This window comes from Podarcis liolepis (genome assembly GCF_965112155.1).
Source record: "Podarcis liolepis genome assembly, chromosome: 16".
Lineage (NCBI taxonomy): Eukaryota > Metazoa > Chordata > Lepidosauria > Squamata > Lacertidae > Podarcis > Podarcis liolepis.
In genome coordinates, this window is record NC_139567.1 from 1,470,767 (window position 1) to 1,485,650 (window position 14,884).

Sequence of the window (14,884 nt, forward strand, 5' to 3'; positions counted from 1 at the left end):
CCAACTCTATGATTCTATGATTCTATGATTACCCCTAGATTAGCTACTCCACACACCCTCCACACACCACCATCTGATGATAAAGCCAATTCATCCCAGTCTTTGAGACGAAACCCCTACATAAAGAGACCTTGAGCTATATTGTCTACATTCCTTGCATCCCTGATGATATTGCTCAGGATAGCATTCATTATCTGGAATGTCTACATTGGGGGAAAACTATCAGCATTGATTTTTATTTTTGAAAAGCACTTTGGGTTGTGGAAATAAGATTTAGAAGTTGTTGGCAGGCCATTGTGCAGTCATGGGAACCTGAAACTGAAGCTTCGCTGCTCTGCAGAGCCTGAAATTGCCTTGGTTGTCGTGATGAAGGAGGAGGAGGAGGACAGGGGGAGTGTAAATTTAATAATTATCCCGAATCTCTCTGCAGCATTTGATAATGGTATCAAAGTATCCTTCTGGGCAGGTTGGGAATTGGTGGCGGGGGCTGTAGCATTTGTATTTTCCAGTGGTCTGTCTTATTAGATCCATCTTAATAGGTGGTAGGGGGAAAAGCAAATCTGGACAACGCATTCTGTAGCAAGTGGTCTTAATCTAGGGCAGAGCTTTCCAAACTGTTTGTCGCACCACATTAGTGAATTGGCTGCAATGTGTAGGTGTGTCACGCAAACGTTCCTTCCGGGGCTGGAAAAGGGTTAGTTTAACCTCTGGTTTGCTAGTAAAACTGAATTACTGTGTCACAAAATGATACATGTCAAATGACACTGACAAACTGGAACGTGTCCAGAGGAGGGCAACCAAAATTTGCTGCCAAGGAGTGTGGTGGAGTCTCCTTCTTTGGAGGTCTTTAAGCAGAGGCTTGACAACCATATGTCAGGAGTGCTCTGATGGTGTTTCCTGCTTGGCAGGGGGTTGGACTCAATGGCCCTTGTGGTCTCTTCCAACTCTATGATTCTATGATTCTATGAATAATTTTGTTTTCATACTGTGGGTGAGCCTCCTCAGAGGGACTAAAGAAGGCGACAGATGAGCGAGACTGATGATGGAAAGAGTGCTTTTATTTATGAAAGTGATGATATATGGATACCATCTCGACATGATGATTGGACGAACGGAAAATCCACACAGGATTATAACTGGTGTTTACCTGCTTAAGGAGATTATCAGAAGAGATCATAAAGAAAAAAAGAAAAATATACGAACAAGATGAGATGTGAGAACAGCAAGATAGGACTGGATAGAATTATGAACATTATGTGGACAGATTTGTGGATATTAACGCAGCAGCAAGAAGATGATTGGAATCCCCTTCGGAACTTGAAATATGGGTCCCCCCAACAAAAAATTCGGCTTTGTAATTTGGAATTTATGTGATGTGATTTGATTTGATTGGTTGGTTAATAAAAAATATTTATTTTTTTTAAAAAAGAAAAGTTTGGAAAGCTCTGATCTAGGGAGAAGTGAGTTCAGATATCTGCTCAGGTTGCAGGGTTGTTGTGAGAGTACAAGGTACATGTCTCCTGCCCTGAATTTCTTTGAAGACGGCAAGACACAAATGATTGGATGGCTTAGTTATCCATTGAAAACCCAACCTACCAGAGCACCCAGCAGTTGAAACTAGGGTAGAACTCTGGGGTAGAACTCAACATTGCGAGTGGCCATAGTACACTTGCCCTAGAGAACAAATGGAAGCAGTATTATTAGACAGCATGTTTAAAATAAAGCGAGTACAATTCTTAAGCAACAAGTGTGCCTTCATTTATTTCTCTGTAAATAGTAGTTGTGTTTTTTAAAGTGCTTTTCAGAATTCAGGAAAAAGGCCTGGACTTTGGTCAAGATCCCAACACTATGGACCCCTCCCCAAACATACAGGACTTAAACTATATCCCTTAAAGCAAGTCTCTGAAATAAATACTAAAGGAATAAAAAAAACTACCTAATGTGACATATAGTAGTGTGGTTTCCTTGAAGATGCAGGACACAAGATCATGGTTTCATCCTTTTTTATATGAGAGCTATTCACTGGACAGAGAGGAGTTGTAATTGATACATACAATATGCCTGGATTTCAGTAAAGCATTTTATACCACACAACATTAATGTTACTATTTAAACAGGGAAACGAGATCCAGGCCCTACAGAAACTAACTAAAGGTAAAATGACAAGAGTTTTGTGCTATAAGCAAGTTTTAAAGTTAGAAAGAATTAACTAATTTAAGTTCAGAAGGGACTGGTCCCAGGACTACTTTATTTACCTTTTAGCAAACAGTCTGTGGACGGAAGTAGAAGTGTGTTGATGAAATCTGGAAAAACAAAATTTAGAAAATATTTTAATACAATAAAGATCTAGGAATTCTGCAGGGAAAAGCAGATGACCTCATGAACTAGAGTCATAGAAATGGAATGAAATGGAATAGTATAAACTGTAAGGTCATGCATTTGGGGATTAATCATGCATTTTTTTCTGACTGGTTAGAGACTGCTGGGCTGGGAGCAGCAGAAGGAGGATGGAGATCTGCAGGTCCTGGTTGATCACAGGATGCCTGAGCCACAAATGTGATGCAGCTGCAAAAAAGCCAGTTCAGTTAATGAAGGTTTTTGGTGCTCTTCTTTTGAAGCTGTATCACATTTCTATTAACGGGACAAAGATATTAGTGATACATTTCTTCAGGCTTTATTTTGGAATTCTCTTATCCAAAAGTAGCATGGAGAGTTATCAGATGCTGCTTCAAGCAAAAGACAGAAACAGATTGCGATATTCAGGGACTTTGCAGGGGTCTTGGGGGAATTAAAGTCTGACCAGTTTACAGCTGTCGCATTCTACTCCTGACTTGCATGTGCTCTGTTTGCACTGCTCAGTGTGCATGCTAGTAGATGCTTCCTGTTGTCTTTTATCAGTGTTGGTTTATTACAATTTGCTGTCAAGATGATTGTATATCAAACATCATTATTTACTAAGAAGAAGAAAGAAGAAGAAAGTGAGGTACATTTTACCACATGTGGTGGACTTGCAGAGTAACTCAGGGATTTTGGGAGATGATACATAATGAAATGTTTTTTGAAGAGGACTCTCCCCAAAAGACCAGAAGCTTTTCTTTTAGGGATAACTGGATCAGATGGAGCAAAGAATCAAAGGAATTTGTTTCCATATGCAACTACGGGAGCGATAGTACTGTGCCCCCAAATGGCAGGAGGATGCAGTATCTACGAAAGGGAATGGAAATTGATGGAATATGCTGAATTAGCAAGTTTAAAAAGTAAAATCAGAGAGCAAGACGAAAGTCTTCAAGGCTGGGGTTTTGGTGAGGTGCTCTTCAGTGGGCTTCTGCTGTTTTCTGCAAGTCTGATATATTGAAAAATATATCAGACTTGCAGAAAACAGCAGAAGGGTTTACTTCGAGTTATTACAAAGAAATGAAAGACATATTGATGACTCCGTTAGTTGATGTGATGAATAACATCTTAAAAGAAAGAGAGATCCCAAGTACTTGGAAGGAAGCATTTATTACAATAATTCCAAAACAAGATGCAGATCCAACTCAAGTAAAAAATTACAGACCCATTTCTTTATTAAATACAGACTATAAGATCTTCGCCGGAATCTTAGCAAAAAGATTAAAAAAGATATTAATAAAGATCATCCACAAAGACCAAGCGGGCTTTCTACCGGGAAGGCAAATAAAAAACAATACAAGAAGTATAATTAACATAATAGAATATTTATCGGATAGATATGACAAACCAGCTAGTTTAATTTTTGTAGATGCGGAGAAAGCTTTCGATAACGTAGCCTGGGATTTTATGTTGAGAAATTTGGAATTCATGGATGTGGGTCAAGAGTTTTGGAATGGGATAAAGGCAATATATACAGAACAGAAGGCGAAGTTGATAATAAATAATGTCATCACTGAAGATATAAAAATATCCAAAGGAACAAGGCAGGGCTGCCCGCTTTCGCCGCTCCTCTTCATAGTTGTCTTGGAGGTCCTACTAAATGCGATAAGGCAAAATAAACAAATTAAGGGAATAACATTAGGTTCAAATGAATACAAAGTTAAAGCTTACGCTGACGACGTGGTCTTAACGGTAGAAGAACCTACAGATAGCATAAAGGGAATTTTGGAAGAGATGGAGGAATTCGGGAAGCTAGCAGGATTCAAACTGAATAAGAGCAAGACTAAAATGATCGTTAAAAATTTGGACCAAGATAAGATACAACTATTACAACAACAAACAGAAATCGAAGTCGTCAATAAGGTAAAATATTTAGGTCTTTGGCTCACTAATAAAAATATTGATTTATACCAAAATAACTACATCCCGGTGTGGAACGAAATTAAAAAAAATCTGGAGATCTGGGCCAGGATGAAACTATCTTTCTGGGGAAGAATATCTATGGTCAAAATGATGATACTCCCTAAAATGTTATTCCTATTCCAAACGATACCCATAATAAAAGGCACAAAAAACTTTAAAGAATGGCAAAAGGCGATCTCCAGATATGTCTGGGAAGGAAAGAAGCCCAGAATTAAGTTTAAGTTATTAACAGATACAACAGAAAGAGGGGGCTTTGCCTTACCAGACATGAGATTGTATTATGAGGCTGCATGCCTTTGCTGGATAAAAGAGTGGATAAAGCTGGAAGACACAGAGTTATTGGATCTAGAAGGGTACAAGAACAGATTTGGGTGGCATGCATACCTGTGGAGGGATAAAATAAGAGTACATAAGGGATTTTGCAACCATATCTTTAAGGGTCCTTTGATAGAGGTTTGGAATAGGTATAAGAATATATTAGAACCAAAGACCCCACACTGGTTGTCCCCATTAGAGCTGATAAGTGTAAAAAAAGTTAATATGGAGAAAAAATGGGGCAGGTATGGAGAAATGGTAATGAAGGAAGGAGCGAAGTGGAAAATAAAACCATATGATCAGGTTAAAATATTTACATATGACTGGCTGAGCTACTTCCAGATAAACGAAATATTTAAAAAAGAGGTGAAGGAAAGGGGCTATGAAGAAAAGGTATCGACATTTCAGAGAGAGATAATAAATAATGATCGTAAAAATCTGTCAAAAATGTATAATATACTGTTAGAATGGAACATGAAAGACGAGAAAGTAAAAAAAGTGATGAGTCAATGGGCAAAGGACTTCGGCTATGATATTCAACTAGAGAATTGGGAAAAGTTGTGGAGAGTGAATATAAAGTTTACTGCATGTGTGTTACTAAGGGAAAATATGATGAAGATGCTATTTAGATGGTATATGACACCCGTAAAATTAGCTAAGATGTATAAAACAGATAACAAATGCTGGAAATGTAGACAAAAAGAGGGAACGTTCTATCATCTATGGTGGGAGTGTATGAAAGTTAAAGGCTTCTGGGATGAAATTTATAATGAAATGAAAAAAATACTAAGCTATACTTTCGTAAAGAAACCTGAAGCTTTTCTATTAGGCATGGTGGGAAAAGACATCAAAAGAAATGATTGTAAAATCTTCCAGTATGCGGTAACGGCAGCTAGAATTGTGGTAGCGCAGAAGTGGAAGCAGGAAGAAAGCCCAACGATAGCAGAGTGGAGACTAAAACTGATTGAATATGCTGAGCTGGATAAATTATCAGGGAAAATTAGATATATTAAGGATCAAAAATTTATTAATGACTGGGGGAAATTTGTGAGTTATCTGGAGAACAAATGTTTTGTAAATACAACGCTAGTGGGATTTAAAGAGGCACTGTAAAGCATTAAGAGGTATTGCTTATTGGAAATAATGTATGAAGGGAGGTATGAATGGCAGTATGAACGATTGGAATGTGTTATAAAGAAACAAATACGAATGAATGTCAACGACGCTGAAGGAAGTCTAAAATGTATGAGATGTACGAAATACGAATATAATGTATATATATGGAATATCAATAAAATTTTAAAATGCAAAAAAAAAAAAAAATTCAATCTCAACAAATTAAACAAATTGGCTGTGTACACAGATAAACAAATACCTGTGCTCTTGCCCACAATGGAGCTCAGGTTTCTGGAACTGAGGGAGAATGGAGAAGTACTAGCTGAGGGGACACACAGTACAAATACACCCCATTGAACATTGAACACTAGTGTGAATGTGAAACAGTGAGAAAGTGTTCAGTTGAAAGTGCTTGTCTGGTTGAACGTGCACAAAAGTGCAAATGGAAAGGACAGATCTTCAGCATAGGTAAAGGTAAAGGGACCCCTGACCATTAGGTCCAGTCGTGACTGACTCTGGGGTTGCAGCGCTCATCTCACTTTACTGGCCGAGGGAGCCAGTGTACAGCTTCCGGGTCATGTGGCCAGCATGACTAAGCCGCTTCTGGCGAACCAGAGCAGCGCACGGAAATGCCGTTTACCTTCCCGCTGGAGCGGTACCTATTTATCTATTTGCACTTTGACGTGCTTTCGAACTGCTAGGTTGGCAGGAGCAGGGACCGAGCAACAGGAGCTCACCCCGTCGCAGGGATTCGAACCGCCGACCTTCTGATCGGCAAGTCCTAGGCTCTGTGGTTTAACCCACAGCACCACCTGCATCCTGATCTTCAGCATAGATGAGCTATATAAATTAAGACAATCAAACCCTTTCTAATGGCTATTCGGCACAGAACTGCACTTGTATTTCAATTTTTAAAAAAAGTTAAGGGTGCACAGCCGCAACAGCCCTCATGCTTCCAATGACACACTATATATAGGGCAGGTTTGTGCAAAACTGGGATCATAGAATTGTAGAGTTGGAAGGGACCATGAAAGTCATCTAGTCCAGCCCCCTGCAGTGCAGGAAATCTTTTGCCCAACATGGACCTCGAACCCACAACCCTGAGATTAAGTATCACATGCTCTACTGACTGAGCTATCCCAGATCTGTGAAATCCATCAGCACATTAACAGTCCAGTGTGTGCATAACCTCAGTTACACTAGGGGAAAAACCCTCAAAAACACATTGTCTTTGCCTCAATAAACTGTTTCTAATGTGCATTTGAGGTCTTTTGTTTCCTGCTTCCCCATACTGGTCCCCTTCCCCCCCCTTCCCCTTGGTGACCGTGGTGTTTCTCACACAAATCACATGCAAAGCGGGTGAATGTGTCCTGCTTTCCCATCCATTAAAAAAACAACACATTCCTTCAAGGTCTAGACAAAGCAATCAGAACTGAACTTCTTCCTCACAAGTTCTCTCTCTCTCCACCCTCCACAGTTGCCTTTTTAGGAGACATTGCCTTGGACGAAGAAGACCTCAAGATGTTCCAGGTGGATCGTGTTGTGGATCTCACACGGCACACCATTGAGAGAACTGCCACTAACTCCTCAGGTACAGTTGCACATCTCCATACAACAAGGACTCAGACAATGCACACACAGAGACAAACCTGTGACTTCTGTGTTTCTGGTAGCAAATGAGCAGACTTATTGTACTGGAACTTGGATGGCATGTCTTGACACACGGCCTGGGGTAGAATCTGATTCTCAGCACTAGTTTGGATTACTCATCACTTGTACAGTTTCGCTTCAGTTTTTCAGTTTTCACTTTCAAGTTTTTAGCTATTCTCAGTCTGGTTCTTTAGCTTTTTAAAAAGAATAGTAATGTTTACGGTCATTATAACAGTTTCAGAACTGACTGAAAACTCTGTGAATTGGTAATTGCCCATTGAAGTAGGCATCTTGCCTCAGGGTTACTGACTGTTCAAGCGAGGAAGAGGAGGTGATGGACCCCTATCTCCCACCCACATGATGATGATGATGATGGTGATGCCCTGCCCAGCTGGCTGGGTTTTCCCAGCCACTCTGGGCAGCTTACACCCACCAGTTACTGTCAATTATTGTCAGCTAGCTTGCATATTAACATTTTATATTGTTAAGCAAAGGAGTGACCCACCACACTCTCCAAAACCCTAACCCACACCTATTGTTCAGGGTGTGCTTAAGATTCCCCTTCCCCACACCCATGCACACTTCTAGCACTGATCTATCGACACATGTTATACCTTCACATCTGTTTAGGCCGCATGGTCCCCATGAGTCTTATTGAAAGCAGCAAATATATGCACAACAGTCCCAGCCGCTTCTACAAAAGAGACCCCAAAGTGGCGTAGAGTGTCCTACATGTTGACCCATTATTAGGCTGCCCTACTGTGTGCATAAAACAGCTGCTGGGTAGGATGACCATATAGGCCTAGCAGGGCCCAGGTTGACCCTGTTTATTTGTATTTCAAATTTAACCAGAGTTTTTAGATATAGCAGAATTGTAACTGAACTGGACTGTGCAATTTTCATTACGCAGATCATTTCTGAACCACCGTGAAAGAATTTCTAAAGTTTTCTATAGTCTCACCACATGTATTTCAAAAATGTATCTGCTACACTTGCAACAGGTGAGTTGCACAGGATGGAAAAGATGGTTTTGTTTTTGTTGCGTTAAAACCCATTTTGCGAATGGTTTCTAATTCATTTTCTTTTGGGGACAGTCTAGAAAAAAAGCTTTGCTACTTGATTCCGCTGATTGTGCAAACTAACCCTTTTTCCAGAAGGCAGAACTCAGGAGGCCTTTCCTGTGAATTCAGTAGTTGACAGCTGGGATGTGCTTTGTGATACTCCATTTCCAAACCTGATTTCTGTTTCTTCCATTCTGTAGACTCATTTTAGTTTTCACTGTAGTCTTAGCTAAAGGATTTCTAAAATGAGACTGAATGGAGATGAGGAAAGTCAGTGCAGCAAAGATAAAGAAAGTGTTATAGGGTTGCATTATATTCATCATGCTTCTCTTGAAAGTCAAGGGTCAGGAGAGCACTGTTAGCTCAGCTGCTGTTACTGTGGGAGAGCCTGGAAGAGGGTGCAGCCAGCCTGGCTCAGGTCCATGGATAATATTGACAGGATCCAGGTTCATCAGGCACAGGACAAAGGTAACTGGGCTCACATGGGTCTGCTTCTCAGCCATCCTCAAGAACACCCATGTAACTGTCTGCATTTCTTTAGCAGAGAGGGAACAATTGGAAGATTTATTACCCAGGGTGGTTTTTTAAATGAAATCTCCTTGACAGTGACATTTGTTTAACTGTGGGATAATCTCCTCAAGAGAAAGGGATGAAAGACTGGAGGATGCTGTATAGGCAGCAACATTATTTAATTCCAACAAAATTGCTCACTAAAAACATAAGCTATTCAGGTATTGGGGTTTGTCCCCCCCCCCCCCCCGAATTTTAGAGTGTATCTGAAGGAAGTGCCCAGAGTTTCAGTCAAATCTGGCACACCTGGATTTTGTTATTTGACTTGGAATGTTGGTTGGCAACTCACTATTTTGTCCTCATTTGGGAGGACCAAAATGTGACCGCAAAGCCTCCGTGGGCGTTGTGTCCTTTCTGGGGCAGATTGGGCCCTCCCCATCACCCAGCCCCACTTTTCATGGCAAAGAGGCAGTGAAAAGGACCTGGTTCATGTTGTGAGGTGTGCAGGGAGGCCTTGGGTACTCCTTGCTGATGTACAAAGCCTCGCTTTGAGTTTCTCCTTGCCAGATCCTCCCGGGGCCTTGGGGTAGGTTCTCCTGCCAGGTAATAGGCTTTCTATAGGCTGTGGCAGCAGCTTGACTGATAGAGAGCATTCCAGACAATTTGGAGACAAAGATCTTGGCATAAACCCTTGCACTTCTTCTGCTCTTGTGTTAACAAAACCAGCCAAAGCTTTGGAGGGAGAACTGCTTTTTCATAGTCAAATATGCATTGCATCTGAATAAACTAGCCATGTCTTGCAGTTGCCTTAATACCATCCACTAGAAGAAAAAGATGCAATGGCCTGTTTTCTTGACATGACAGCAGGCAAAACAGTTTAAGCAACCAACCTGCTTTCTGCCACCTGGGTTTTCCATGGCTTCATACCTATAACAACAACAACAACAACAACAACAACAACAACAACAACAACAACAACAACAACAACAACAACAACAACAATAATAATAATAATAATTTATTATTTATACCCCACCCATCTGGCTGGGTTTCCCCAGCCACTCTGGGCGGCTTCCAACAAAACACTATAATACAATAACCTATTAAACATTAAACACTTCCCTAAACAGGGCTGCCTTCAGATGTCTTCTAAAAGCCTGGTAGTTGTTGTTCTCTTTGACATCTGGTGGGAGGGTGTTCCACAGGGAAGGCGCCACTACCGAGAAGGCCCTCTGCCTGGTTCGCTGTAACTTGGCTTCTCACAGTGAGGGAACCACCAGAAGGCCCTCGGCGCTGGACTCAGTATCTGGGCAGAATGATTGAGGTGGAGACGCTCCTTCAGGAATACTGGACCGAGGCCGTTTAGGGCTTTAAAGGTCAGCACCAACACTTTGAATTGTGCTCGGAAACGTACTGGGAGCCAGTGTAGGTCTTTCAAGACTGGTGTTATGTGGTCCCAGCGGCCACTCCCAGTCACTAGTCTAGCTGCCGCATTCTGGATTAGTTGTAGTTTCCGGGTCACCTTCAAAGGTAGCCCCACATAGAGCGCATGGCAGTAGTCCAAGCGAGAGATAACCAGAGCATGCACCACTCTGGTGAGACAGTCTGCGGGCAGAGAGGGTCTCAGCCTGCGTACCAGATGGAGCTGGTAAACAGCTGCCCTGGACACAGAATTGACCTGCACTTTCATGGACAGCTGTGAGTCCAGAAAGACTCCCAGGCTGCACACCTGGTCCTTCAGGGGCACAGTTACCCCATTCAGGACCAGGGAGTCCTCCACACCCGCCCGTCTCCTGTCCCCCCAAAACAGTACTTCTGTCTTGTCAGGATTCAACCTCAATCTGTTAGCCGCCATCCATCCTCCAACCACCTCCAGACACTCACACAGGACCTCCACCGCCTTCACTAGTTCCGATTTCAAGACCACAATAAATACCTAACCTACAAAAATGGAAAATGGCTGTATAAGACACAACAAGGAGTCAGCATTTTTGGACAAAGAGTGGTTTAAGAAAATGCATAGGATTCAATTTGTGTAGTAAGAGTTGTCATGTCACTAGCTATCTAATAAATTACTAAGAGACTTGGTGGTGGTGGCAGAAGCAGTGATGCTCAAGAAGCTTTGGGCAATGATTGGCTTGCCTGCCTTTCTGTCACAGAGGGGCTGGGCAGTGAAAGGCCTCCCTAGCAGTGGCTGGTTGAGTGGAGCAAACAGAAACCCCCAAGAGAAGAGGCGGGAGCCTGTGGGGCAAACTAGATGTGGCACCGTTCAAGCTTGTTTGCATAAATAGCAGGTGTGGTAAGTAGTGGCCCATCTTGTCTTGCCCCCTGAAAACAAATTTGGAGGAAGAAGGAGTGTCTCAGGAGAATGAGGAGAAAGCAAAAAGTGGGATTCTGAGGAGGGATAAGGAGAAGTAGGAGAGAAAATGAACTTGGAGGGGAAAACTGAAGTTCACTGATTGATATGAAATAACAGCCCAATCTTTAATCTAGTGTCGCAGCCTACCTTTGCAGGCAGCAGGGGTCTTTAGACACATGAAAAATGGCATTAGACTATTGGTTGATAAGGAATGTAGTGCCAGCTCCAAGTTTCGGTGGGCCCTTTGGCAAGACACTCTCCAGGACCCCCAGCATGACACCCCCCCCGTGGGTCTAGTTACTCTTTGCCATTAGCCGCAGAGCTTGCTGATGCTCATCTTCCTCATCACTGCTTGCCAGACAGAGAACCAATGAGCAAGCAAGTGGCATCATCTACTGTCTGCACGCATCACTTTTTTTCTGGGCCAGAGGGAAAGGAGGGTGAACAAGTAGTGAGAGGGTTAGTGGTTTCTTTCACTCAACAGGACTTACATCGTGGTTAACTGAGATCTGCATCTTAATAGAAGCATTAGCAAAGCAGTTCAATGAATCATCATCAATCTTTATTACGGTCCAGAGACCCAACAAATCATTACAAATCAATACACCGTGCTGCTCCAGAGAAGCGGACACGGAGCAATGGATCCAAACTACTAGAAAGAAGATTCCACCTAAACGTTAGGAAGAATTTCCTGACAGTAAGAGCTGTTCGACAGTGGAATTTGCTGCCAAGGAGTGTGGTGGAGTCTCCTCCTTTGGAGGTCTTTAAGCAGAGGCTTGACAACCATATGTCAGGAGTGCTCTGATGGTGTTTCCTGCTTGGCAGGGGGTTGGACTCGATGGCCCTTGTGGTCTCTTCCAACTCTATGATTCTATGATTCACAATTCATGCAGCCTACCTCCAGGTTAAACAAGCATTTTGTTTAGAATATAGGGCTCATTTGATCATGCAACCACCGATAAAAACTTTTCCACTGCTAATGTTCTAACATTTGTCCAGTCTTCCAGTAGGAACCTGACATAATGAGCCTCTGATTTTCCCAGGAAAGGTACCAGCAAGGATAGTATCAGTTCAGCCCTGGCTTGCTCATATTTTGCACAATGCAACAAAATATGTTTTATGGAATCGATGTCTTGAGCACACAAGCAAAGTCTGTCCTGGTAGGGAACTCCTCTCAACCTGCCATCCAACACTGCAGAAGGGAAGACATTCAGTCTGGCTTTGGTGAAAAGCCCTCGGTAGTTTGGTACTGTCAGGTTTTTAATGTAAGATGTTAACTTAAAGACATACCCATATTGTTTTTTGTTTTTTTATAATATTTTATTAGGTTTTAACAATAAAAGGTTTAGAAAAATAGTAACAACAAAAAAGATACAAAGTTATAAAATACAAAGATACAGACATTAAACACACACAAAAAATAGAAAAAAGACATAATAAAAAAGACAAAAATTCCCTCCTTCTTAAATTCTCCTCTTTAGTTAACTTATTTTCCTGACTTCCTCACGTCTCCCATTTTTGTATCCCTTTTAAAAGTTAATTCAGCAAATTCATGTCCTATTAGTCTATCTATTATTAATCCAATTTTACATTTTACCTTGTTGCTAGAACCCCTGCAATTCATTTCAATGTCCTCAACATTCAAAAATTTTACAATATTTCTGCAAATAAGTTTTGGATTTCCTCCAATCTTCTTCCACCGACTCTTCTCCCTGGTCTCGGATTCTGCCAGTCATTTCCGCCATCTCCATGTAGTCTATTAGTTGCATCTGCCATTCTTCCAAGGTGGGTAGGTCTTGTGTCTTCCAATGCTTTGCAATGAGAATTCTTGCTGCTGCTGTAGCATACATAAAAAAGGTTCTATCCTTCTTTAACACCGACTGGCCGACTATACCCAGGAGAAAGGCCTCTGGTTTCTTCGCGAAAGTATATTTAAATACCTTTTTCAATTCATTTCCCAGAAAGCCTTAATCCTTGGACACGTCCACCAAAGGTGAAAAAAAGTACCTTCAATTTCTTTACATTTCCAACATTTGTTATCGGGCAAGTGGTATATTTTTGCTAGCTTGACTGGAGTCATGTACCACTTGTACATCATTTTCATAATATTCTCTCTTAGGGCATTACATGCCGTAAATTTAATCCTGGTGGTCCACAACTTCTCCCAGTCAGCAAACATAATATTATGACCTATATCTTGTGCCCATTTTATCATTGCAGATTTTACCATTTCTTCCTCAGTATTCCATTTCAACAGCAGATTATACATTCTTGAAAGTATCTTAGCATTGGGTTCTAACAATTCTGTTTCTAACTTTGATTTTTCCACCTGGAAACCATTTTTTTTATCCAAGTTATAAACCTCTCTTATCTGAAAATAATGTAACCAGTCTTGCACCTTCTCTTTAAGTTTGTCATAACTCTGCAATTTCAATTTGTCACCTTCCTGTTCTAGAATTTCCCAATATTTTGGCCATTTAGCCTCCATGTTAAGTTTTTTCAAAGCTTTCGCTTCCATAGGTGACAGCCACCTTGGGGTTTTACTCTCCAGAAAGTCTTTGTATCTTATCCAGACATTAAACAGTGCTTTCCTGACAATATGGTTTTTAAATGCCTTGTGTGCTTTTACCTTGCCATGCCATAAATATGCATGCCACCCAAATATATTGTCATACCCTTCAAGATCCAAAACATCTGTATTCTCAAGAAGTAACCATTCCTTCAGCCAGCAAAAAGCTGCTGACTCATAATAAAGTTTTAAGTCTGGCAGGGCGAACCCCCCTCTGTCTTTAACATCAGTCAGAATCTTAAATTTTATTCTGGGCTTTTTGCCCTGCCAGACAAATCTAGATATATCTCTTTGCCACTTCTTGAAACAGTCCATCTTATCAATAATTTGCAATGATTGGAATAAGAATAACATTATCGGCAATACATTCATCTTAATAACAGCAATTCGACCCAGCAAGGAAAGCTTCAAATTCGTCCAAATTTCTAGATCTTTCTTTACCTCTGACCAGCATTTCTCATAATTTTCTTTAAATAGGTTCACATTCTTAGATGTCATATTCACCCCCAAGTATTTTACCTTCTTTACTAATGTTAAGTCAGTCTCTTTCTGAAACCTCTCTTTCGCTATCGGCGTCAAATTTTTCTCCAAAACCTTAGTTTTCAATTTATTCAATTTAAAGCCTGCCACTTGACCAAAGTCCTAGATTACTTCTAGGGCCCTCTTAGTGCTTAATATCGGCTCCTGTAGTGTCATAACAAGGTCATCTGCAAAAGCTTTAAGTTTATATTGTTTAACTCCGACCTGAATCCCTTGTATCAAATGGTCCCTTCTGATCATATTTAGCAAAACCTCCAGGACCGAGATAAAAAGTAATGGGGAAATTGGGCAACCTTGTCGTGTTCCTTTCTCTATTTTAAACTCTTCTGTAACCATATTGTTTACTATCAATTTAGCTTTTTGTTCAGAATATATCGCACCTATACCATTTTCAAAGTTTTGTCCAACCCCCATCCCCTGAAGGTTCTTCTTCATAAAACTCCAGGA

General features: G+C 41.1%; 1 protein-coding gene across 3 annotated transcripts in view; it reads left to right on the forward strand.

Moving 5' to 3' along the window:
- BMP1 (bone morphogenetic protein 1) overlaps positions 1-14,884 on the forward strand; it is a 151,833-nt gene that overhangs the window by 64,777 nt on the left and 72,172 nt on the right. For 2 of the 3 annotated variants that reach the window (XR_014520206.1, XM_083480377.1), the window contains exon 2: positions 7,226-7,339. Coding sequence is in view for 2 of the 3 variants with exons in the window: in XM_083480377.1 (XP_083336503.1) it covers positions 7,226-7,339 (114 nt within the window). In the remaining variant the exon portion in view is untranslated. Of the gene's footprint in view, positions 1-7,225; positions 7,340-8,308; positions 8,400-14,884 lie in introns of those variants that run through there. The other variant, XM_083480378.1, reaches the window with a different exon arrangement.